This window comes from Lepus europaeus, chromosome 21 (assembly GCF_033115175.1).
Source record: "Lepus europaeus isolate LE1 chromosome 21, mLepTim1.pri, whole genome shotgun sequence".
In the NCBI taxonomy this organism is placed as follows: Eukaryota; Metazoa; Chordata; class Mammalia; order Lagomorpha; family Leporidae; genus Lepus; species Lepus europaeus.
The window spans coordinates 12222691-12245629 of record NC_084847.1 but is presented as its reverse complement, the minus strand read 5'-3'; the positions used below and the strand labels follow the sequence as shown (position 1 = coordinate 12245629).

The 22939-nt window shown below is 47.5% G+C and overlaps 1 protein-coding gene across 1 annotated transcript in view; it reads left to right on the top strand.

Moving 5' to 3' along the window:
• The window catches only part of ACSM1 (acyl-CoA synthetase medium chain family member 1), a 39574-nt gene that overhangs the window by 8304 nt on the left and 8331 nt on the right, over positions 1–22939 (top strand). The window contains exons 3-10 of the mRNA XM_062179724.1: positions 3820–4030; positions 7197–7404; positions 8437–8577; positions 11594–11753; positions 16277–16356; positions 19397–19520; positions 20494–20574; positions 21099–21200. Of these exons, the coding sequence (XP_062035708.1) occupies positions 3820–4030; positions 7197–7404; positions 8437–8577; positions 11594–11753; positions 16277–16356; positions 19397–19520; positions 20494–20574; positions 21099–21200 (1107 nt within the window). The remainder of the gene's footprint in view (positions 1–3819; positions 4031–7196; positions 7405–8436; positions 8578–11593; positions 11754–16276; positions 16357–19396; positions 19521–20493; positions 20575–21098; positions 21201–22939) is intronic.

Below are 22939 nucleotides of genomic sequence, written 5' to 3'. Positions count from 1 at the left end.
GGTTCACCCTCCAATGGCCGCCGCGGTAGCGCGGTGCGGCCGGCGCACCGCGCTGTTCCGATGGCAGGAGCCAGGTGCTTCTCCTGGTCTCCCATGGGGTGCAGGACCCAAGGACTTGGGCCATCCTCCACTGCACTCCCTAGCCACAGCAGAGAGCTGGCCTGGAAGAGGGGCAACCGGGACAGGATCGGTGCCCCAACCGGGACTAGAACCCGGTGTGCCGGCGCCGCAAGGCGGAGGATTAGCCTGTTGAGCCACGGCGCCGGCCTATCACTGTCAAATTTTTAAAAATCAATCATTGTCTTTGTCCAAAGAAACTAAAGCCTGACATTTAGGTTTAATTTAATCCTAAAGATCTTTATCGTTCCTCATCCTTTTTTTGCTGAATCACTAATTCAACAAGTATTTACTAAATACTTCCTATGTGCCAGATATTTTTCTAAGTGCTTCCAGAAAGAATTTAAAGGTCATCACTATTTTTAAGAGATTTTTATTTTATTTTATTTGAAAAACAGAGTTACAGAGAGAGGTAAAGCCAGAGAGAAAGAGAGATGTCTTCCATCTGCTGGTTCACTCCCTAAATGACCGCAATGGCCAGAGCTGATTTGATCCAAAGCCAGGAACTGGGAGCTTCCTCCAGGTCTCCCATGCAGGTGCAAGGGCCCAAGGACTTGGGTCATCTTCTGCTTTCCCAAGCCACAGCAAAGAGCTGGATTGGAAGTGGAGTAGCTGGAACTCAAACCGGCTGGGATACCGGCTCTGCAGGCTAGGGCTTTAGCCTGCTGCACTACAGTGCCATCCCCAGTCATCACTATTTTTTGAGAGTATTTTCTAAATAAAAAAGTAGCACAAGCCTCTCAAATCAAATTCTTCATACCTGATCTTAACCAAAATGTCCAGGAGTGGTTCAAGTCAGATTCTTAACATGTAACAGGCATACCAAAAATCTTAGAGCTAAAACGCAGGGTTTTAACTGTAGGCAGACTTTTAACAACAGGTTATTAATATTTCTATTCCATCAACTTTGACAAATTGAGCAATTTTTCATTTCACCTAAATAATCAATTTTATTGCATAAGGGCATTCATAATTGCCTCATTGCTTTTTTGATGTCTGTATTAACTATAATAACATATACTTTTTCACTCTTGATATTATGGATTTATTTTTTTCTTGATAAGTCTTGCTAATGACTTATCAGTTTAATATTTTCAAAAAACAGTATTGCCTTTTCTGACATGACTAAATATTTGTTTCCTACCTCAAAGACACATGTCCTTTCATTGTTATCTTTCCCTCTACTTTGATTTGCTCTTCTTTTTTAACATCTTGAGACAGGTGCTTATCCCATTGCCTTTTGCCTTCTTTCTTTTCATTATATCACTTAGATTTATGGTTGTGAATTTCCAACCCAGCAGAAATGTATTAGTTTGGTTTCTAGATCATTGGAGTGGATTTTTCATTGCCTTGTTAGTAATTATTCTACTTTAATTCTGCTGTTATCAAGAAACATCCTTTAGGCCGCGGCTCAATAGGCTAATCCTCCGCCTGTGGCTCCGGCACACTGGATTCTAGTCTTGGTTGGAGTGCTGGATTCTGTCCCGGTTGCTCCTCTTCCAGTCCAACCTTTTTCTCTGTCTGTCTCTCTCACTGTCCACTCTGCCTGTCAAAAATAAAAAAAGAAAGAAAAGAAAAGAATGTGTATTATGTCATTATATTACTGATTATATTGATTTATCATTGCTGGGTAAAGTTTCCTGTCTATGTGAATTAGGATTTAAATTCTATTCATCCATCATGCTCAGTCATAATCTTGCAGAATTCATCAAATTTGAATCTCAAATTAAAACTGAACTTGCATTTCATTGTAATTAATGCTGAGGCAAACGCCTTTCTAGACAATAAATTCTTAGATGTTTTTGATTAATAAAGAATCAGCTCATTGGTGATTTACCTTAGTAACTGATCTGTCAAACTTTCCATCTTCAAAGAAGGAATGTGTGGCTGGCGCTACGGCTCACTAGGCTAATCCTCTGCCTGCGTCGCCAGCACCCCAGGTTCTAATCCCGGTTGGGGCGCCAGCTTCAGTCCCGGTTGCTCCTCTTCCAGTCCAGCTCTCTGCTGTGGCCCGGGAAGGCAGTGGAGGATGGCCCAAGTGCTTGGGCCCTGCACCCGCATGGGAGACCAGGAGGAAGCACCTGGATCCTGGCTTCAGATCAGCGCAGCGCAGCGCAACGGTCGTAGTGGCCATTTCGAGGGATAACCAACAGAAAGGAAGACCTTTCTGTCTGTCTCTCTCTCACTGTCTAACTCTGCCTGTCAGAAAAAAAAAAAAAAAAAAAAGAAGGAATGTATTTTATTTAGAGATGAGCAGGAAGTAGGTATGTAGTTTTTATTTATTTAAATCAAATATATTGAGAGATAACTCACCTAGAATAAAATGTGCACATTTCAGGTGTAAGGTTTAATGAGTCTTAGAACTTCTGTCACCCAAAGTTTCCTTTGGCCTTTCCCAAAAAACCCCCACACACTCCCACCTTGGGCTCCAAGAAGCCCTGGCCTGCTGGCTTGCTGTCACTAGGGATTAGATATCGCTGCTCTAGGGTTTCCTAGAAATGGAATCTTGTAGAAGGCACCATTCTGTGTCTGTTTCTTTCCTGTACACATTTGTGAGATTCACCTGTGTTGCTTAGTCTAGTAGTTGCTCATGCCTTTTCATGGTAGCACTTCCTGGTCTTTAAGAGTGGCTCTGTGCTGGGGAGGAGCCTCACCCACCTACCTAGTGCTAAGGTTTAAGGTCTTCTCAGGCCTTTCTAGCACTTGTCTCCCCTGAGCCTGTGTGTTTCTTCTTCCCCAGTCTTCCCTTTGTGTGGCTGCTTCCCTAAAAGTCTCACCCTTCTTCCCAGAGCCTTAGGTGTTCTGCTGTCCATGGTGTTTTCCCATCTCCCTCCCCAGCATACACACATGTGCAGTTTTCACTGTGGCACCTGCTGCTGCTGTCAGAGACCTCTGACATGATACTCACATGATGCCACTGCTCACATCTGATCCCCAGGTCAGGCAAGACAGAAGCCGGTTCCTCTGGCAGCCCCTGGACAAGCTAGAACACCACAAACACGTTCCATTCTTTTTCTTCTGTCTGAAATGGGGAGCTGGGAATTAGATGCACCACATCAGGGGTGGGCTGAGAAAAAAGCAAAGAAACAAGGAAAATTCATGATTTTCCTAGAGTTTTGCACATGGCGTTTTCTTGTAGGCATTTGCTTCATTGCTACATATTCCTGGTTGCTTTCTGGAGCTTCCACGAAACTACTTTAGTCCATTGTTGCTTACTTAAGTGTTTCTAGTGGGGAAAGGAACCTGGAGCTTCCAAGTCTGCTCTCTTCCTGTCCCAACCTCTAGAATTACCTTGAGTTCTTTCAAATGTCCTCCAAATAGTTACAGCTTTACTGAGCACCTAGTTTCTGCCAGGCACTGTTAAGTGTGCTTTACTCAGTAAATAACTCATTTCAACTTTACTACCTGCTAGGCAGTATCATTGTTCCTATCTCACACATGAGAACACTGAGGCACAGAGCAGAACCCACTGTCCCTGTGGGACACAGACACATGGAATACAAGAGGCCATTCCTAATCTTAGGTGGCTTGAGCTGAGTGGCTACAGCAGGCCAAGCAAAGCCGGCTGGCCCCACCCCGCTCCCAGCTTCTCTTGCTCTGTGAATGTTTGAAATGGGATCTCGGCTCTGGCAGTGAGCTGGGCCGGTAGGCGTCCCTTCCCTCCAAAGCATGGAGTAACACACAGTGTGTGATCTTGACCAGGAGGGCAGGAGAGGTCCAAACCCAGCCCTGTGGTGGGTGAATAGCGAAGGAGACGAAGTGAAGTGGAGCTTCTCAGAAGTGGCCAGCTTAACTCGCCGAACAGCCAACGTCTTCACACAGAGCTGTGGCCTGCAGCGGGGAGATTTTCTGGCCTTGGTTCTGCCTCGCGTGCCTGAGTGGTGGCTGGTGGCTATTGGCTGCATTCGAACAGGTCAGTGACACAGGGCAGCCCCAGTGGACCTCATGACTGGCTCAGAGCCCACTGGTTCTGGATATTGGGTGCTGGGCACCCAGCCCAGCTCAGCCCAGACACAGCTCTGAGGCTCTCACCTTGGCTCCAGTGCTGGGACTGCAGGGCAAAGCCCTCTGGGGATGAACAGCTCAGCTGCAGGAAGACACTTTCTGTTCCCCTACTGTCTTCACAGGTACACTCCTTCGTGAATCCTCTTACCTTTCTTACTCTCTCCCTCGCATCCGTACACTCTCCAGCACAACGTCATACATTCTCTCGCGCTCTCGCTCTCGTTCTAATTCTCGCTCTTGCTGTCATGCATGCACTGTCTCAGATGTTCTTACTTTCAAAGATCAATTGTTAATGTTTTTCCATATTTGAGTCTCTCTCCTTCCCCTTCCATCTTCTCTCTCTCTCTCTCTCTCTCTCTCTCTCTCTCCCCCTCTCCCTCTCTCCCTCTCTCCTTCTCTCCTTCTCTCCTTTTCTCTCCCTCCCTCCCTCCATCATTTAAGAATTACTTGTTCCCATGGTAACACCTACACCAAACACCCCTAAACACGGAAGCATGTATCTCATAAGATCTAGTCTCTTTGCATAATCCCAATAGCTATTGCACAAGAGAACTAACATCAATCCAACATAGTTACCTGATACACATCCATATAAAAACTCCTCAGCTGCCCTGACGATATCTGTAATTGCCAAATGTTTTCTTTAAGTCCAATCAAGAAGCCTACACTCCATTTAGCTTTGATGTCTTCTCAGTCCCCTGTAATCTCAAATGATTCCTCAGGATTTTTTCCAACAAGTACAATGACATTTTTTACTTGTTTATTTATTTAAAGGGAGAGAGATCTTCGATCCACTGGTTCACTCTCCAAATGCCTGTAATATCGAGGACTGGGCCAGGCTGAAGCTAGGAGCTAGGAATTCCATCCAGGTCTCCCACATGGGTGGCAGGGGTCAAAGTACTGGAGTCAGTCAGCACCTGCTGCCTTCCCAGTGTGCATTAGCAGGAAGCAGGGTGGAAAGCAGAGGCAGGCCCTGCGTCCAGGCACTCCAGTGTGGAAAGCACACATCCTCAGCCGTGGCTTACCCTGCCGCACTACAAGGCCTACCCAGATAATGAAAGGCCCAAGCTAGCTGTTTTGCAAAATGTGCCTCAAAATTTGTATTTATGACTTTTTATCATATTGGTCCTATTCAGGTTAAACACTCTGGGAGGAGTACGATAGGGCAGTGTCGTGTCAGCTCTGTGCATCACATCAGGTCTACATGAGGTTGGCTTCCCCATCATCAGTCATGTTGTGTCATCACCCAGTTTCTCCTCTGTAAAGACACCTCTGCTTCTGTAATCAGTGAGTCGCCTGTGGTGGGAGACTGGGTGGATATCCTCTCCACCAGTCTCTCACACTGTGGTTTGAGTATTATTGATAATCCTTGACTGAGTTGAATATTGCTTCCAGGGTTTGAAGTGAGAAGTTTCTGTTTCTGTCATTGCCTCCACATTGATGATTGGAACTCTCTGCAGAGACAGCTTTCCCCTTCCCCATGTATCTTTTTGCCTGTGTGATTTAGACTCGTGGATTTTCTTAATCCTTTCCCACTCTATTGTGCATGCTCTGTAACACGGTCATGATCTTGCTTATATATTATATACTGCTCCTGTTCTCTCACAAACAAAATAGTTGATTAATTCAACCAGGCCCTGGGGAATCCAGGATGAACAATGGCAACAAGAGTACAGGGAAGAAAAGCCATGGCCTCTGTAGAGCTAAGAGATGGTCCACAGACACCCAAGACATGGGCCCAGCCCTCTGAGATAAGTACAAGGAGAGAGGATAAGAAGCAAAGAAAGGGAATCCCACACACGTGCAGAGCTCATGAGTCAGGAGCAGCCCTTGTGAAAAATGGCCACTTAGAGAGCATCGAGGGGCAGGCCCTGTGGCACAGTGGGTAAAGCCATCACCTGCGGCGCCCGCATCCCATATGGTTCTAGTCAAGTCTCGGCTGCTTCTCTTCTGATCCAGCTCTCTGCTATGCCCTGGGAAAGCAGTGGAAGATGGCTAAGTGGTTGGGCCCCTGCACCCATGTGGGAGACCTAGAGGAAGCTCCTGGTTCCTAGCTTTGGATCGGCCCAGCTCCAGCCATTGCAGCCATTTAGAGAAGTGAACCAGTGGATGGAAGACCTTTCTGTCTGTAACTCTGCCTCTCAAATAAATAAATAAATAAATCTTTAAAAAGAGAGGGAATAGGAGCTGGTGCTGTGGTGCAACGGGTTAACGCCCTAGCCTGAAGCGCCAGCATCCCATATGGGTGCCGGTTCGAGACCCGGCTGCTCCACTTCTGATCCAGCTCTTTGCTATGGCCTGGGAAAGCAGTAGAAGATGGCCCAAGTCCTTGGGACCCTGCACCAGCATGGGAGACTTGGAAGAAGTTCCTGGCTCCTGGCTTCAGATCAGCACAGCTCCAGCCGTTGCAGCCATCTGGGGAGTGAAACAGTGGATGGAAGACCTCTCTCTCTCTCTCTCTCTCTCTCTCTGTGTAACTCTGACTTTCAAATAAATAAATAAGTCATTAAAAAGAGAGAAAGAAATGGAGCTGTGGGAAAGAAGGAGTGAAGAGTGGGCGCCACCCTCAAGGTCAGGAGAGCAGTGTGTTTGCCTGGAGAGAGGGCACAGGCATCAGTGCAGAGACAAACTAGGGAGGGAGAATATCAGTGCTTTAGAGCCCTCAAGCAGGTGATAAAACAAAGCATGGGGGGCAGGAAGTTTCAGAGCAGGGCATTTCCTGGTGGGCTGAGGCTCTAATGAGGGCACCCAAAGGCTTGAATTCACTGTTGCCTATGGAGATGGAAGGAAGGTAGGGAAGGTGATTAAATTTGGAAGGAAGGGAAGAGGGGAGACTGAAGATGACATCAAGGGGTGGACAGAGAAGGGAATAAGAAGGGGAAAATGCAGGCAGGCATGTAGCCAATCTGATGTCAGGGAGGCTGTCCAATACACATGTATATTCCCAGGCCCAGGGCAGAGTTGTATGCATCAGGGCCCAGCTGCCTCCTGAGGGTTTCCCCACAGAGAAGCGGCTTTGAAGCCCATGGTCATGACAGAGAAACCAAAACACCCAGCTCTCTTCTCATCCTCAGGGATTGTCTTCATGCCTGGGACAACCCAGCTGAAAGCCAAGGACATCCTCTACCGGCTTCAAGCGTCGAAAGCCAAGGCCATCGTGACCACAGATACCCTTGCTCCAGAGGTGGACTCCGTGGCTTCCGAGTGTCCTACTCTGAAAGCCAAGCTCCTGGTGTCCAATCACAGGCGAGATGGGTGGCTGGACTTCCACTCACTGATACAGTGAGTGTCTGGTCTGACAAATGTGGTCTCTGGATAACAGAGTGGGTGGGAGAAGACCACCCACTTCCAAGGCCTAGGTAATAAAAGGCTAGGAGTAGGGAGCTCACCAGGTCGGAGGCCAGAAACTTCCCCGGCCTTGACCCCTGACTGGTTCCTCACCGCTCTTGGTCTCAGTTGCTTTGTCTATAAAATAAGGAAGGTGACCATCCATGTTCCTCTCCCCTGTGACCGTGCAGGGAGAGGTATGAAGTCAGGAAGAGTTGTGTGGCACTTTCCTTGTAGATGGGCAATTTAAAGTCTGGAATTTACATAACAATTAAATAAATGAAGAAGTTGACTGAAAATTGAAAAGGGGCAAATGAAATGAAGACTCCTAGAAAAGCTCACTTGCTGGCTATGACTGGCAGGCAGCCTTGAGAGCAAACCCTACCCCTCTGCTAGGGGCTGCTGCCTGTGGGGACGCCTTCCAGGCACATCAGGGAAGTGTGGGAGGCATGAAAGGCCCCTTCCAGCCCCCAGACTCGGATTCTGTAGGCATTGGGGCTCATCTCACACCCCACACACACAGACTGTGCTGGGTTCGTTTGCCGAAGAGAACACCCCCGTTTCTAAAGCTCTTTGTCCCCACCCCCAAAAGGTGAAGTCTGAAGTCATGGATTCTGAAGTCATGGAATTAAATGAAAACAGCTCACCATCAAGAATACTCTTGAAAAGTCCCTCAAATTGCCCATATTCAGTATAACACCATCACTTAGCAAAATCGGCAACTCTACTGGGTCCTTCAGGGTTCATCTCTTATTTTAAAAATCCACTGTATTTTCCCATTTTTCAAATAAAAAACCATCCCAGTCCCTTTTCCAAATGCCCCATAAAGTCAGCTTGATGCCCAGCACTAGAAGAGCCAGGCTTCCCTCCAAGGCTACAAACCCCCGTTTCCTGGCTGCACACCTCATGCTGTTTCTTTTGCTTCCTCAGGGGTCAAAAAAGCAGCAGACTTGACTTTTTCTCCTTTTGTCTCAAATCCCTTTGCAGGTCAGCATCCCCAGAACACACCTGTATTAAATCCAAGACCGAGGACCCCATGGCCATCTTCTTCACCAGTGGGACCACGGGCCTCCCCAAGATGGCGAAGCATAGCCACTCACTTGCCTTACGCTCCTACCTCCCTTCATGGTAGGGAAGAAGTCCCAACTTAAGAGGCTGGGCCCTGGAGGTGCAGTGAGGGTGTGTTGGGAAAGGAGCTCCAGGGAGAAATGTGGTCTCCACCCTGTGTCTCCCACCTGCTCCCTTGGGTTCAGACTGCTGAGGGCTAAGGGCTGGAAACCTGGAATGTTTGCTCACAGAGCCTCAGAACAACCAGGAAGCCACCTCTGGGTCCTACCTAAGCCCCTCCTCAGGGGGTATGGGAGACACATAGGTGAGGGCAGCAGGCCTTCTGCAAGCCACACAATGACCAGCCATTGTGTCCCTGACAGTGGCAGGGGAGGACAGAATGTTCTAGCAGTGCGACCTGAGCTGAAATGGCACCTCCTCTCCACTGTTGTGGGCACATCACACATGGAGTTTCCCAATCATGAAATTCTAGGGAAGAAAATGCTTGGAAAAACGCTACCTAAAGTCACTGCCCCTAACCTAGGACAAACAATAATAGAAACAAAAGCTCTGGGCTTGGGTTAATTATTGAATCAACTTTAAAGTAAAACTCTCTTCCTCTACCCCTCCTCCTCTGTAATGAGTAATATTCAGATGAGACCAAATTCTATCTAGTTTCTGATTTATTAAGCAGAAAGAGGGCAGAGAAGGGTTTCTGTGGGCAGTTTGGATTTTCACTAACAATAACAACTTAGCAAAACCCCTGCAAGAATGGAGGTGAGAGGAAGCTTCTGTGCAGATGGAATAATATGTGTCAAAGACAGAAAACAAATAGTATTCACAGAACTTCAAGAACTTAAGAGTAGCTGGTGCCCATGACCAATGGCAGGAGTCCAAAGGTAGGGTAGGCCCAGCACATGCAGGCTCTTGGGGTCATGGCCTAGACTTTGGACCTTATTGGGAAATCATGAGGGGTACTGAAAATTTTCTAGAGAAGGAGACACCTGTTTGAGGTTTTGTGTTTTGAAATACTCACTATGGCTACAGGATGCAGAATGAATTGCAGAGTATTGCAATTCAGTTAGGAAGACCAGGCACAGGCTCTCAGAATAAGCCAGGAACAAACAGTGGTAGCCCAGACCATATGCCACCTGAAGGAAGGTGACAATAGGTCATCTGGAGGCCGTGCAGCTTTGGGCTGCTCTGGTTCCTGAATTACTAAGGTCTTGGGTTGGCTCTCTGGCTGAGACAGGTTTGGGTTAGGCTTTGTGTCATTTGCAAAAGAGGGAAGAGGGAGGGAGGGAAGGAGGGAGGGAGGGAAAGAGAGAAAGAATTCTTCCCTAGAATTTCATGATTGGGAAACTCCATGTGTGATGTGCCCACAACAGTGGAGAGGAGGTGCCCTTTCAGCTCAGGTCACACTGCTAGAACATTCTGTCCTCCCCTGCCACTGTCAGGGACACAATGGCTGGTCATTGTGTGGCTTGCAGAAGGCCTGCTGCCCTCACCTATGTGTCTCCCATACCCCCTGAGGAGGGGCTTAGGTAGGACCCAGAGGTGGCTTCCTGGTTGTTCTGAGGCTCTGTCAGCAAACATTCCAGGTTTCCAGCCCTTAGCCCTCAGCAGTCTGAACCCAAGGGAGCAGGTGGGAGACACAGGGTGGGAGACACACAGGTGGGAGACACAGTTGGTATATCTGAGAGTCCAGGAGACAGAATGGACAGAATCGTCAGGCTGGATGCAGGAACTAGGAAGGGGGCTAAGGCAAGGTTGACTCCCAGGTGTGGGGCTTAGACAATCCCATGCATGGTGACAACGTCCACTGAAATGCAGAAAACACAGGGAGAGAATCAGTTCAAGAGAGGCAGGGGGAAGTCAGGATCTGCTGGGTTGGCTGTGCCTGAGACAACACACAAGAGATGTCCAGTGGGCAGTTTGGGCATGAACCTGGGTAGAGAGGCTCCCATGCTGGTGATCTCCTAAGAGGGATGGGTTGAGGGAGTATGGATGGTCCATCCAAGCCCTCCCTACCAATAGCGAAGCTCCCCAAAGCCACGGCTTGATCATGACAGTTTTTTTGTTTTTGTTTTTAAGATTTATTTATTTATTTGAAAGTCAGAGTTACACACAGAGAGAAGGAGAGGCAGAGAGAGAGAGAGGTCTTTCTTCCACTGGTTCACTCCCCAGTTGGCTGCAATGGCCAGAGCTGTGCCGATCCAAAGCCAGGATCTTCTTCCAGGTCTCCTATGCGGGAGACCCAGGGAGTTGGGCCATCCTCTACTGTTTTCCCAGGCCATAGCAGAGAGTTGGATTGGAAGTGGAGCATCCGGGACTCGAACCAGTGCCCATATGGGATGCCAGCACTGCAGGCGGTGGCTTTACCTGCTACACCACAGCACCAGGCCCTGACAGAATTGTTTTCTCAAATACCTAAGCACCGAGGTCCCTCAGAAACAATAAGAGTAGGGACCCCCCCCCCCAATCCTTCAGTAATTCCCCTTTGGCTTATTGTTTGTTTCTACTTCTTTACCAAGATGGGGATGTTAATTAGTGTTCTCTCTCTCTCTTTCTCTCTTTCCCTCCCTCCCTCCTTCCCTCCCTCCCTCCTCCCTCTTTTGCGAATGACACAAAGCCTAACCCAAACCTGTCTCAGCCAGAGAGCCAACCCAAGACCTTAGTAATTCAGGAACCAGAGCAGCCCAAAGCTGCACGGCCTCCAGATGACCTATTATCTTTCTCTGCCTCTCGGTTCCTTTCCTGCTGCGCTGCTGCTGTTCCAAGAAGGACTCATTCCTGACTGTCCCCAAAGGCCTGCCAGCATCACCGGGGACTTATCAGGAACAGATTCAAGTGCAGCAAAGGAGAAGCACACTTGGTCCCAGCATTCCTAGCAAAGGCCCTTGCGATTTGTTGTGGCTGAACCAGGCTCAGCCACATGTGATCAGGAACTATGATTCTTCAGGATGTCTCTGGGAGCTGGGCTTGGGGTGGGCTGGGAGTGGGGAGGGGGGGGTCCCTTGCTGAACACCAGAGTCCCCGGCTCTTGATCACAACCTTCTGTGATCACATGGCTGAAGTCACTGCATTTTGGAGTTAGCAGGAAATTGCAGCAGCTGAAGCCATCTGACATCTCCTGGTGCCCATCAGACCCCGGCTGGATTCTGGCTGTGGTGGGGTCCCTGCTGGAACCGTGGACAGCAGGATCCACCATCTTCATCCATTCTCTGCCTCAGTTTGACCCCAAGCTCATGGTAGAGGTAAGAAGTTTGCCCTTCCAGTATAACAAAGTCCCAGGGGAAAAGCTGGACCCATCGGAGAGAGATTTTATTAAGCAAGGAAACCCTGAGTGCAAGATAATCCTGGCTCTGGGCTTCTCAAAGTCTTGAGCCCTGAACCGGAATCAGTGTGTCAGAATCACATCAAAACCTAACCTGGAAGAAACTGCATATGGCGGGTCCATTAGGCCAACATGTAGATCAGACTGTGTGAACTTAAAGCAACCTTTACAAGGCCAGGTCTCCTAGACGCTGGCTCTGCCAGGACCAGGTAGCTGGGGTGTATGTGTTTATGTCTATCTGCCTGCCTGTGTGTTGTTACTCAATATGGTGAAGTTTTTAAAAACAAGGCTTTGGATAGATACAGCTACTTATCCCACCTTTGAAATTAATTAGTAGGTTCCTTACCACTCAGTTTCCTTGTCTGTAAAATGGGAGGATTCTAAGAGTTACAATCACATAGAAACTTTGGGAATATTAATTACCTGAAGGTGGCAATGTGTGTAAAGTGCTCAGCCCCGAGGCTGGCATGTGGGAAACAATCCATGTGCCATCCCCATAGCTGTTATCTTACATGTTGTGTCATGGACCACTGATGATCATTGACATCACCTGCCCGAATCCCCTCCACGGTCGTCCCTTCCTGAGAAATGCTCTTTGCGTCTCCACTCTCGATCTAGGTTCCTCTGTCTCAGAGACGGGCCTGTCCCTGTACCTCTCCAGGTCCAACTCCGACCCCACCATCACTGTGGATCCTGTTCTTTTCCCTGCCTTTCTAGGAGTGACTCTCTATTAACTTTTACTCTGTTAAGCCTTTTTGTTCTGTATTTTCAATCTCTCACTCACTTTCCATTAGCTCCACTCTCTCAGTCCTCAAACATATCCAATGTCCTTCTCCTACCCAGAGTTCCCCTTGACCCCGCTGCACAATGAGTCAACCCCATCTTTCCGCCCTTAATACCAAACTTCTCCTAGAACATTCTCTTCGTGCTGCAGCCACTTCTGCTTCACTGCAGGGTCCCTCTCCCTTCTAACCAAGCCCCTGCACTTCCACTTCGTCAACAAGCACACGGAGGCCGACAACTCTCAGTCCTATTCCTGTTACAGAAACCTGGGGTGGGAAAGCTCCCTTCATTCAAACAGGCACCACAGACAGTGGAGGGTGGAAGCAGTTTATTAACACCAGCAGGCTCAGCTGGAATCATTTTCTGAGACCTGAGCAACAATCCCAAGTATCTTACAATATTTTTAGGTTCATCAGCAGCATACCTTAACCGTCACAGCATTGGTGGCTTTAAATTGGAGCCTACGTGACTTAGGACCACACTTCAGTGGTCAGTGGGCCTGGTATGTTTGTAAAAGAGATACCAGGGGATTATTTATGGGACAGATTTGTGACTGGAGTTTACAGCAGCAGAACTTAGAAAATCTTCCCTCCCTAGACAAGATAACCACGCACAACTGCTTCACTAGATAATTGTAGCAGCCACTTTTCAAGGTGAGTGTTGGGGGTCCACTTTCCTTCCTTTGTCTCTGGTTGCAGCCTTATTTCCTCTACATCGTAGGGTCTAGTTTTCCATCTCCCAGGTTAATATCTCCCATCAGACAAGCTCATATGATCACCCTCCCAGCACCTCCACCTGCATTTCCCATAGCACATCCTTTCCCCCATAACAGCCTCTCCTCCTGCTTCGCGGTCATTAGTGCCTGCACCTGACACCTAAAGCTGCACGGACAGGCTGACTCCACACCCGCCCAGACCTGCTTTTCCCTCCACTAGAGGAGGTATTCTCATAGTCTTCTTGCATTTAAAGCTTGAATAATTTTTTTTTTAATTTGAAAGGCATAGTTACAGAGAGAGAGAGAAACAGAGAAGTCTCCATCTGCTGGTTCACTCCCCAAATGGCCACAACAGCCTGGGCTGGGCCAGGCCAAAAGCAGGAGCTGGGAGTTTCTTCCAGGTCTCACATGTGGGTGCAGGGGTCCAAGTACTTGGGCCACACTCTGCTGCTTCCCTAGGTGCATTAGCAAGGAGCTGGATCAGAAGTGGAGCAGCTGGGACTTGAACCGATGGCCTATGGGATGTCAGCCCTGCAGACGGCAGCTTAACCTGCTGTACCACAGTGTCACCCCCAAGGTTAAATAATTTTAAAAATACATGTCAATGCTACAACTGTCTACTCTCCACCAACATTTGAAGGTGTAATTGCTTTGATTTTTCTACTTATAATTTTTTTGTGAAATTTTAATACTAAAATTTTTAATTCATTTATTATTTCAGTCCCCATTAATGAAGACAGGAGATAGGAATCAAAATTTTTTTTTAAAAAAAGAGGTTACTCTTCAAATTCACAAAACAAAATGGCCCACTTCCCCATTTCCTCTCTCAGATCTGTTGCAAGAGATCCCTCCTCCCAGATCCTCACCCCTGCGGAAAGCTGCAAGCACCAAAACATGCCCTGGGTGACAGCTTAGAGAACAGTAACTAGAGCTCACATTTGGTGAGCACTTACTGAGTGCCACGCTCTGGGACAGGCCCTGCACGCAAATGATCTCTAATGCTTACCTGCTGAGCAGTGTTCCATCAGCTGCTGGAAGTGAGGATACGAGTGCTCCTCAACCTAGGATCGGGTGTGTCTTGATACGCTCATCATAAGTTGAAAATACCATGAGTTGAAAGCACCCTGGGGGCCAGCGCTGTGGCGTGGTGGGTAAAGCAGCCGCCTGTTGTACCAGCATCCCATATGGGCGCCTGGCTGTCACTTCCGATCCAGCTCTCTGCTATGGCCTGGGAAAGCAGTAGAAGATGGACCAAGTCCTTGGGCCCCTGCACCCATGTGGGAGACCTGGAATAAGCTCCTGACTCCTGGCTTCAGATAGGCACAGCTCCAGCCATTGCGGCCATCTGGGGAGTGAACCAGCAGAAGGAAGGCCTCTCCTCTCCCCCCTCTCCCCTCTCCCCCCTCTCTCCCCTCTTCTCTCCTCTCCTCTCCTCTGCTCTCCCCTCTCCTCTCCCCTCTCCTTCACTCTGTGTAACTCTGACTTTCAAGTAAATAAATAAATCTTAAAAAAAAAAAAGACAGCACTCTGGACACATCTAGTCCAGGGAACATCCCAGCTTAGCAGCACAGCGCACGCATGGTTCATCCCCGTGATCTGGGAGCTTCAAGAGAAAGGACTGTACCACATGCTGCTAGCTGGGGAAAACAGCATCACTCAGAGTTTACATTATGATTTCTACTGAATGCATTTTGTTTTTGTACCATCCTAACATCCTAAGTCCAGGATCCGCTGTACAGGGGAAGGGTTAGTGGGATAGCTCCTGGTCCTGGAGGAGGAGAGCAGCTAAGCTGGCCGAGGGACTGAAACAGGAAGCAGAATCAGGAATCAAGGCAGCTCTGGCTCTCCCCTTCTTTTCTCTGGGCACCTGCTCCCTACTTTCTGTTTGTAGTCTATTCTGTATCTTCACCTGCACAGAACAGGGCAACCATAGCATTCCCCGATGGACAGTCCTCCTTCCTAGATGACCAGGACAGATTCATCCGGTGCTGAGTGGTGCAGCCTAAGGCAGTTGTTGGTCACTGAGCCCCAGGTCCAGTCTCTGGGGGGCTGGCATCTGCACAAGTACAGCTGATGTGGGGCACTCTTTTGATGGAAGCAATGGGCTGGGGGTGAAGGTCAAACTAAAATTTCTAAAGAGAATGTGAGATGTTGCAAAGGTAGAAACCACAGATTCAAAGCAGTCGGCTCCAGGAAGAGATGGACAAAGAATGCAGCCAGATTCCCCAAGGGGCCTGGGACACTTTATCCAGGCTTGGCTTGGAATATATGAATATTCCCATTTCACAGATAAGGAAACAGAATTGCAAAAAACTGAGCAGCATTTAAGTTCAGACCACGCAGACTCAAATCCCACCTTCTCATCAGTGTTCCTCACTTTCCCAGCATCATCCCCACCCTCGTCAGAATGATCTGCACTTCAGACTAAACAAGTGGGAATCCTGGAGAGTTTAGACCCTGACTAATTTGGCTCCAAGGGACCTCAGCCCTCCTAAATTTACTTCTAAATAAGTCCTATTGTGTGACCTGATGGAAATCTTTCTTCGGTTCTGGGGACTTTGCCTCCAGCTGGTCCTTCTGTCTGCAAGAGCCTCCCCTATTTGTCTGCCTGTGGACACCACATCCACTGGCAATGCCCCGTGCCTATTTCTCTGCCTATGGACACCATGTCTACTTGCAATGCCCTGTGACGTCCTCCCACTTCTGCGTTTGCCTTTGAGTTCTTTGCCGTCCCTTTCTGAGTGCCCCTTCTCCCCAGAAGACTTGAAACAACATCTCACTTTCTTTGCATTCCCGCAGCTGTACCAGATACCTGCCGTGTCTGACAGTCATGCTCAATATACATATATTGAAAGAACTAGTGAAAAAGCAAATGGGCTCTCCTAGGAAATTGGCTGGTATGTTTAACCTTAATTCTCAAAGTTCTCTCTCTCCCCGATTTCCAGGTATTATCCAAATACCCTATCACCCAGTTTCTTGCTGCACCATCTGTGTTCCGAATGATTCTGCAGCAGAATTTCACCAGGTGTGTACACGTGGCTGTGAGGACAACCAAGGGGAGGATTGGGAGGAATTGCCTGTGTCATGGTCATTTTCCTTGGGTTCTTTGAGAGTGTGTGTGTGTGTGTGTGTGTGAGAGAGAGAGAGAGAGAGAGTGTGTTGGTGGTAATAATTACTGAGAAGTCTAATGAGTTAAAAGCAGGACCCAGAAACCCAAGAGAAACACGTGGTGAGCCTGGCATTATTGTGGGTTTACTCTTTAAACACTTTCTTTTTGTTACACACATACCAAAAAACTGCAGAAGACTCAAATTCAAAGATTGATGAATTTTTGAAAAGAAGATATTTGTGTAACTACTTTCCTCAGTCACAGAAACAGCCTGGCCAGCGCCCCCAGGAAACTTCCCATGCTCTCCAGCTCTCCAGCTCCTCCGAAGGACACCAGCATCTTGATTTTTATGGCATTCACTCCCTTACTTTCCCTCCTGAGGAAATAGCCCTGAACAAATGATTGCATTTTACATACCCTGGAACTCATGTATGGAATCACATTACATATTCTCCTCAATTTCTGGTGGAGTTATATCCTGCTAAACCCATCCAGTTGGAAATATCCTAAGTCAAGAATACATTGCATGCTCCCAACCTACTGACATCACAGCCTAGACACCTCCCTCACACATGCTCAGAACACTTAGCCTACTATTGGGCAAAGTCATCCAACACAAAGCCTATTTTATAATCAAGTGTTGAATATGTCAGGTAATTGCTCAAACACCTGTACCCAAAACAACACTGCCAGCACAGCATGCTGTAGAGTATTGGTTGCTGGTTGCATGAAGGGAGAGAGACCTGGTGCTGCAGGCGCTGTCCAGCATCTGAAGAAAGTACCACACCGTGTATCAATAGTCTGGGAAAAGATCAACATGCAAAAGTCATAGTACAGTGTCCACTACGTGGATATCTCTTATGCCATTGTAAAGTCTAAGAATCACAAGCCCCACTTTAAATTGGGGACCCCCTGTATCTTGTGATATTGGCCTTTTTTCCAACATGATGTTCTGAAGATGTGCCCATGCTATTGCTTATTATTGCAGTTTGTTTATTTTCTATTCTTTTTTAAGATTTATTTATTTATTTGAAAGTTAGCATTACAATAGAGGAGAGACAGAGAGAGAGAGAGGTCTTCCACCTGCTGGTTCACTCCCCAATTGGCCACAACGGCCGGAGCTGTGCCAATCCAAAACTAGCCAGGAGCTTCCACCAGGTCTCCCATGCCAGTGCAGGGGCCCAAAGGTTTAAGCCATCTTCTGCTGCTCTCCCAGGCCATAGCAGAGAGCTGGATCAGAAGTAGAGCAGCTGAGACTCAAGCCGGTGCCCATATGGCACCTTACCCGCTATACCACAGCGCCAGCCCCGTAGTTTGTGTATTTTCATTTCTTTGTAATATTTCTTTCTGTGAACATACTTCAACTTTTTATCCTTCCTGCTCTTAATGGAAATTTTGGTAGTTTTCACTTTGGGGCTTTTGATGATCGATATTGAGTTGAACACTGGTGTACATAGCATGTATTTCTACAGAGTGTTTTTAGGGAGAGAATTTATGAGGAGACACTGCCACTGTACCGTTTTCTAAAGTATTGAACTAATTTATACTCCCATTACCACGGCAGAACTGCCATTGTCTCGTGTCCTTGCCAACAGATTGTTACTGTCAGAATAACTAACTTTTGCCAATCTGATGGATGTATAGTGCTGTCTTACTGCAATTTTTATTTTTGCACTTCCCTGTGTTTGAGGGTTAATTTTTAGCTAATCTGAAATCTGCTCTTTGGACCTCATGAGCATTGATGTATCTTCTAGAGATCTCTGAAATTGAATTGGCTTCTTCAGAAATCAGAGCTAGGAACTGTAGATCTAAGAGTTAAAATAGCAAAGAGGCTTAGTGACCGCCCTTGCAAAGCCGTTCGAATCACAGCTGAGAGTCTCTGCCTGCACCCTCAGCCTGGCGGGATCCTGTTTCCCTGTGTGTTTCAAAGCTCGTGTTACAGTCCCCTTCTGCAATGTTCCCTGATGGTGATGGCCTTGGGCCAAACCCAGTAAAAATCTCACCAGGCCATAACTAATGGCTCCGCTTGCCACTCTGCCCACTTCCCATGCCTTGGATAAAGCTGCAGAAGAACGAGGAAGACATCCTCATGGGACTCGCCCTCCTGTCCATCACTCTTACCTCTGTGTGTGCCAGGAGAAGGAGATGAGGGTGGGAAGTGGTCCAGATGGTGCTACTCCCCTTACCATCCAGAGCTTGCTGCACTTAGCCTGGTGACAGCTGTACTCAGCCGGCCCTCAGACCTCAATCCCTTCCCCTATTTTCTTTGAGGAATCCAATCATTATTTGGTGAATATTTTTTATTCTTTAGGGAAGCATCATGGGGAAAACAGAAGAGTGGCTTTATCTTACACAATATACCTAGCAACCAACCATTAATGGTCACAACAGATTTTTCTGTCCTCTGAAATCCAAGCTCCTGCGAATGCTTCCCATAACCCTTACTCTTCTCCTACACTCAGCCCAATCTTCTCTGACATCCTGAGCAATTTATTTCTAACCCCTAATTTTCAGTCTCCACTCAGAAACACATAAGCCCTTCAGTTAACCTAACCTAGTCCCTGTTAAAGCCTGGGTAGTTCTATTGTCACCCTAGCAATGCCCCTTGGGGTCTTGTCCCTCACCCCTTGTGGTTTATAAAAATATCTCTCTTAGCCACAGACAAGGCTTTCCTAAGATGAGTTCTGACAAACACATTTTTTTCCTCTTGTTACATTGGCATCTACGTTTAATCCAAATTTCCCTGATTTAACCCAGTAGTCTCACCCATCCCCTACCAGAAGAGTTATAACAGGACCAGAGAGGAAATGAGCCACATCCACTTGGCCTTGACCATCAATGAAATGGCCAGTAAAAAAAAGGAAGCAGAAGGATGAAGGTCCCAGACACAAGGCTATGGATTCTTGACTCCCTGGGCCCGGCACAGTGACCACCTGACACTGTCTCTTCCCCTAAGTCTCAGGTTCCCCACCCTACAGCACTGCTCCACTGGCGGGGAGGCCCTGCTGCCCGAGGAGCAGGAGAAGTGGAAGAAACAGACTGGCCTCCTGCTGCACGAGATCTACGGACAGTCGGAAGTGGTGAGTGGACAGCGCCTCCGGGCCGGGAGGGTCTACTCAACCACCGAGCCCAGCGCGGGTGCCTAGTCACGCCACACCTGGGTGCTGAAGCCCCACTGTGTGCACAGCATGGCTCGGATTCCATGGCAGGCTCCAGAGGCCTAGGCTAAGCAGTCCCAGTTCAATTTCCAGCTCATGAACTCATCCAGAGACCAAGGTGCTACAGACTCTTGGGCAAAAACTTAAATAGGAGTCTAAGGACATTGGACATCTTATGGGGAAAACAATCAAAATAGAGAATCTTCTAAATGACTTTTCATGAGGCCTGAGAAGCAGCAATTGGTGGTCATTCATTGGACATTTTGTGTGTACCTCACACTGTGCAAATAGTTTTCTGTGCCCTTTAAGCACTCTGGGAGTTAAGTGTCATGGTTATCCCCTTTGGAGGAAGGTGACAGTCCAGAATTCAATGACACAGTGTCTAGTGGAAATCCAAAGCCTGGTCAGCTGTAGAAAGCAGTGTGCTTGAGAGAAATCAAGTTCATCAGGAAGACAAACAAAGGCAGGGCAGTGTTAGCAGAGCAATTGCAACACAGCCCCCAAAGGAGTCCGAGCAAGATTCCTGTCACTATCAATAGCTTCAAGGAAACATTTGATAAATGGACTTATGACCTTCCCGGCCACCTGACACATACCTGGCACACAGTGACCACTCCATGCCTCACATTGCACACCCATGGGTGTGGGCTTACCCCTCGGTTAGTTCTGTGCCTTCCCCCGCTGGACTCTGTAGACCCTGCTCTTGGTACAGACAGCCCCTGGAGGGTGCAGTCAGCATGTGCCAATGGACTTGAGCCAGGCCCTCTGGCTTCCTCACCAGGATGTCTTGCCTAGCACCAGTGACATTATGAGTGGGAGCAGCTGTGCATGATTCCTGATGCTCTGGGATCATTCTGAACCTTTGGCCAACACCGGTCCTTTCTTTTCTGAGCAGGGAATGAGCTGTGGTGTCCCCCGAGGAACGAAGATCAAGCCGGGTTCCATGGGGAAGGCCATCTCTCCCTTTGATGTCCAGGTCTGGTCCTAAAGGCACTGAAAGGGAACAGTTCGGGCTTAGCTGGGGTTGGACCACTGGGTGACACCATGTGGCAGCACCAGCCACTTCCCTGCCACAGACATCCTTTTACCTCTCATCCTGTTTTCCCACTGATTTCCTGTGGATTTGTTTTTTCCTCTGAAACCTTCTGGCTTTCCTTGGGATCTGCATTATCATGGGTACTAATGCAGCTCACCCTGACAGCCAGAAGCATCACAGAAATGAAACAGTAAATGAAACAGAAAACCTGGGGGTGCCACTGGCTGCCCTCTCTACCAGCTGGTGCTTCTAGATTTTCTTCACCAGCATTTTCTATCCCGAAGACTCCTTGTTGATATCTACAATCCCGTGACTTGGGAATCACATTTGCTGATTTCAAGGAGACATGGTTCCTCCATCACTACCCCATCTAGCTCCCCTGGTATCCCATGGATGAACCAGACCATGTGTGGGGTGGGCAGAAGAGGTGCAGTAAAGTGGTATTCGTTGGTTTCTTGCTCCAGATCATTGACAGCAAGGGCAACGTCCTGCCGCCCAACACTGAAGGGAGCATTGGCATCAGGATAAAGCCCACAAGGCCCACTGGTCTCTTCATGTGCTATGAGGTAAGGGAACCTGGCCCCATCCTGGCCCTAAGAGTCCCTGCATGGAGTTCTGCTTCCCGACCTTTTGTCAGATTGCCCTCTGTTGCCACCAACTCAGTGAAAACTGTTTTCATTAAACTGGAAGCTCAAATGTGTTGCCACACCTCTTCCTGACCCTGAGCTTCTGGGACTTAGGAGGCTGATGGATGGAGTAGAACAAAGACTGGCTTCAGAGTCCCCAGGCTGGGGTTCTAGTATCTTCTATAGGCCTTGGTGTGGCTCAGATAACACTCTCCCACTTACCACAATAGAGTGTGAACAAATCATTTGTCCCGCTCATTGGTTGCTTAGAGCATGTTTGATCTTTCACATATTTGAGAATCTTCTAGTTTTCCTTTGGTTATTGATTTCCAGTTGACTTCATGTGATTGGATAAGACACTTTGTATGATTTCAGTCTTTTAAAAGTTGTGAATACTTTTTTTGTGGCCTGATATGTGATCCACCCTGAAGAATATTCTGTGGGCACTTGAGAACAACGTGTATTCTGCTGGTGCTGGGTGGCGTGTTCTTTGGGTGTTGGCTAAGTTTGTGGTGCAGTTCAGGTCCTCTGTTTCCTTGGTGATCTTGTGCCTGGTTTTCCCTTATTGAAGGTGGCATATTGAAGCATCCAACTACTATTGCACAACTCTCTGCCTCTCTGTTGTATATTTCTCCCTTTGGTTCCATCAGATTTGCTTCATGTATTTGAGGGCTCTGATGTTTCTTGCATATATATGTATATAACTGTTTTAACTTTTGGTCAGTTGGCCCTTTTATTAAAATATATAATGTCCTTTTTGTCTTTCACAATTTGGCTTAAATTTGAAGTCTGTTTTGTCTGATATTATTGTAAGCATCCCAGCTCTCTCTTTGCTATCCTCAGGGAATATATTTTTCCATCCTTTCACTTTCAACTAATTTATGTCTTCAAATCAAATGGTTTTCTTATAGGAACAGCATATATTTTGCCATGTGTCATTATCCATTTAGCCACTGCATTGGAGAACTGAACTCAGTTACATTTTCCGTAATCACGGATAAGGAATGACTATTATGCCATTTTGCTACTTGTCTTCTGTATGTCTTCAGCTTTTTTTTTGTCCCTATTCCCCTTGTTACTGACTTATTTTGTGCTGTTAATTTTTGTAGTGACACATTTTGTCCCCCTCTGAATTTCATTCTTTATATTCTTTTTTTTTAATATGTATTTATTTTGTTTGAAAGGCAGAGTTAGAGAGAGACGGGTAGGGAGGGAGAGGCAGAAACAGAGAAATCTTCCATCTGCTGGTTCACTCCCTAAATGGCTTCAACTGGCAGAGATGGCCAATCCAAGGCCAGGAGCCAGGAGCTTTCTCCTGGTCTCCCACAAGGATGCTGGGTCCCAAGCACTTGGGTGAACTGCTTCCCTCCCAGGAACATCAGCAGGGAGCTGGATCAGAAGTGAAGCAGCCAGGACTCAAAACAGTGCTCATATGGGATGCAGGCAGCAGATGGATGCTTTACCTGCTATGCCACACTGCTGGCCCCTATTTTTTAATATATTCTACAGATATTTTCTTCATGGTTACCATGCAAAATACATATAGTGTTCTAAAAGCAAATTTGAATTGACACCTACTTCAATTGCATACAGGAACTATACACCTGTACAGTTCTGTCTCCCCTTTATGAAATAGATATCACAAATTATATCTGTATATATTATGTACCCAATAACAT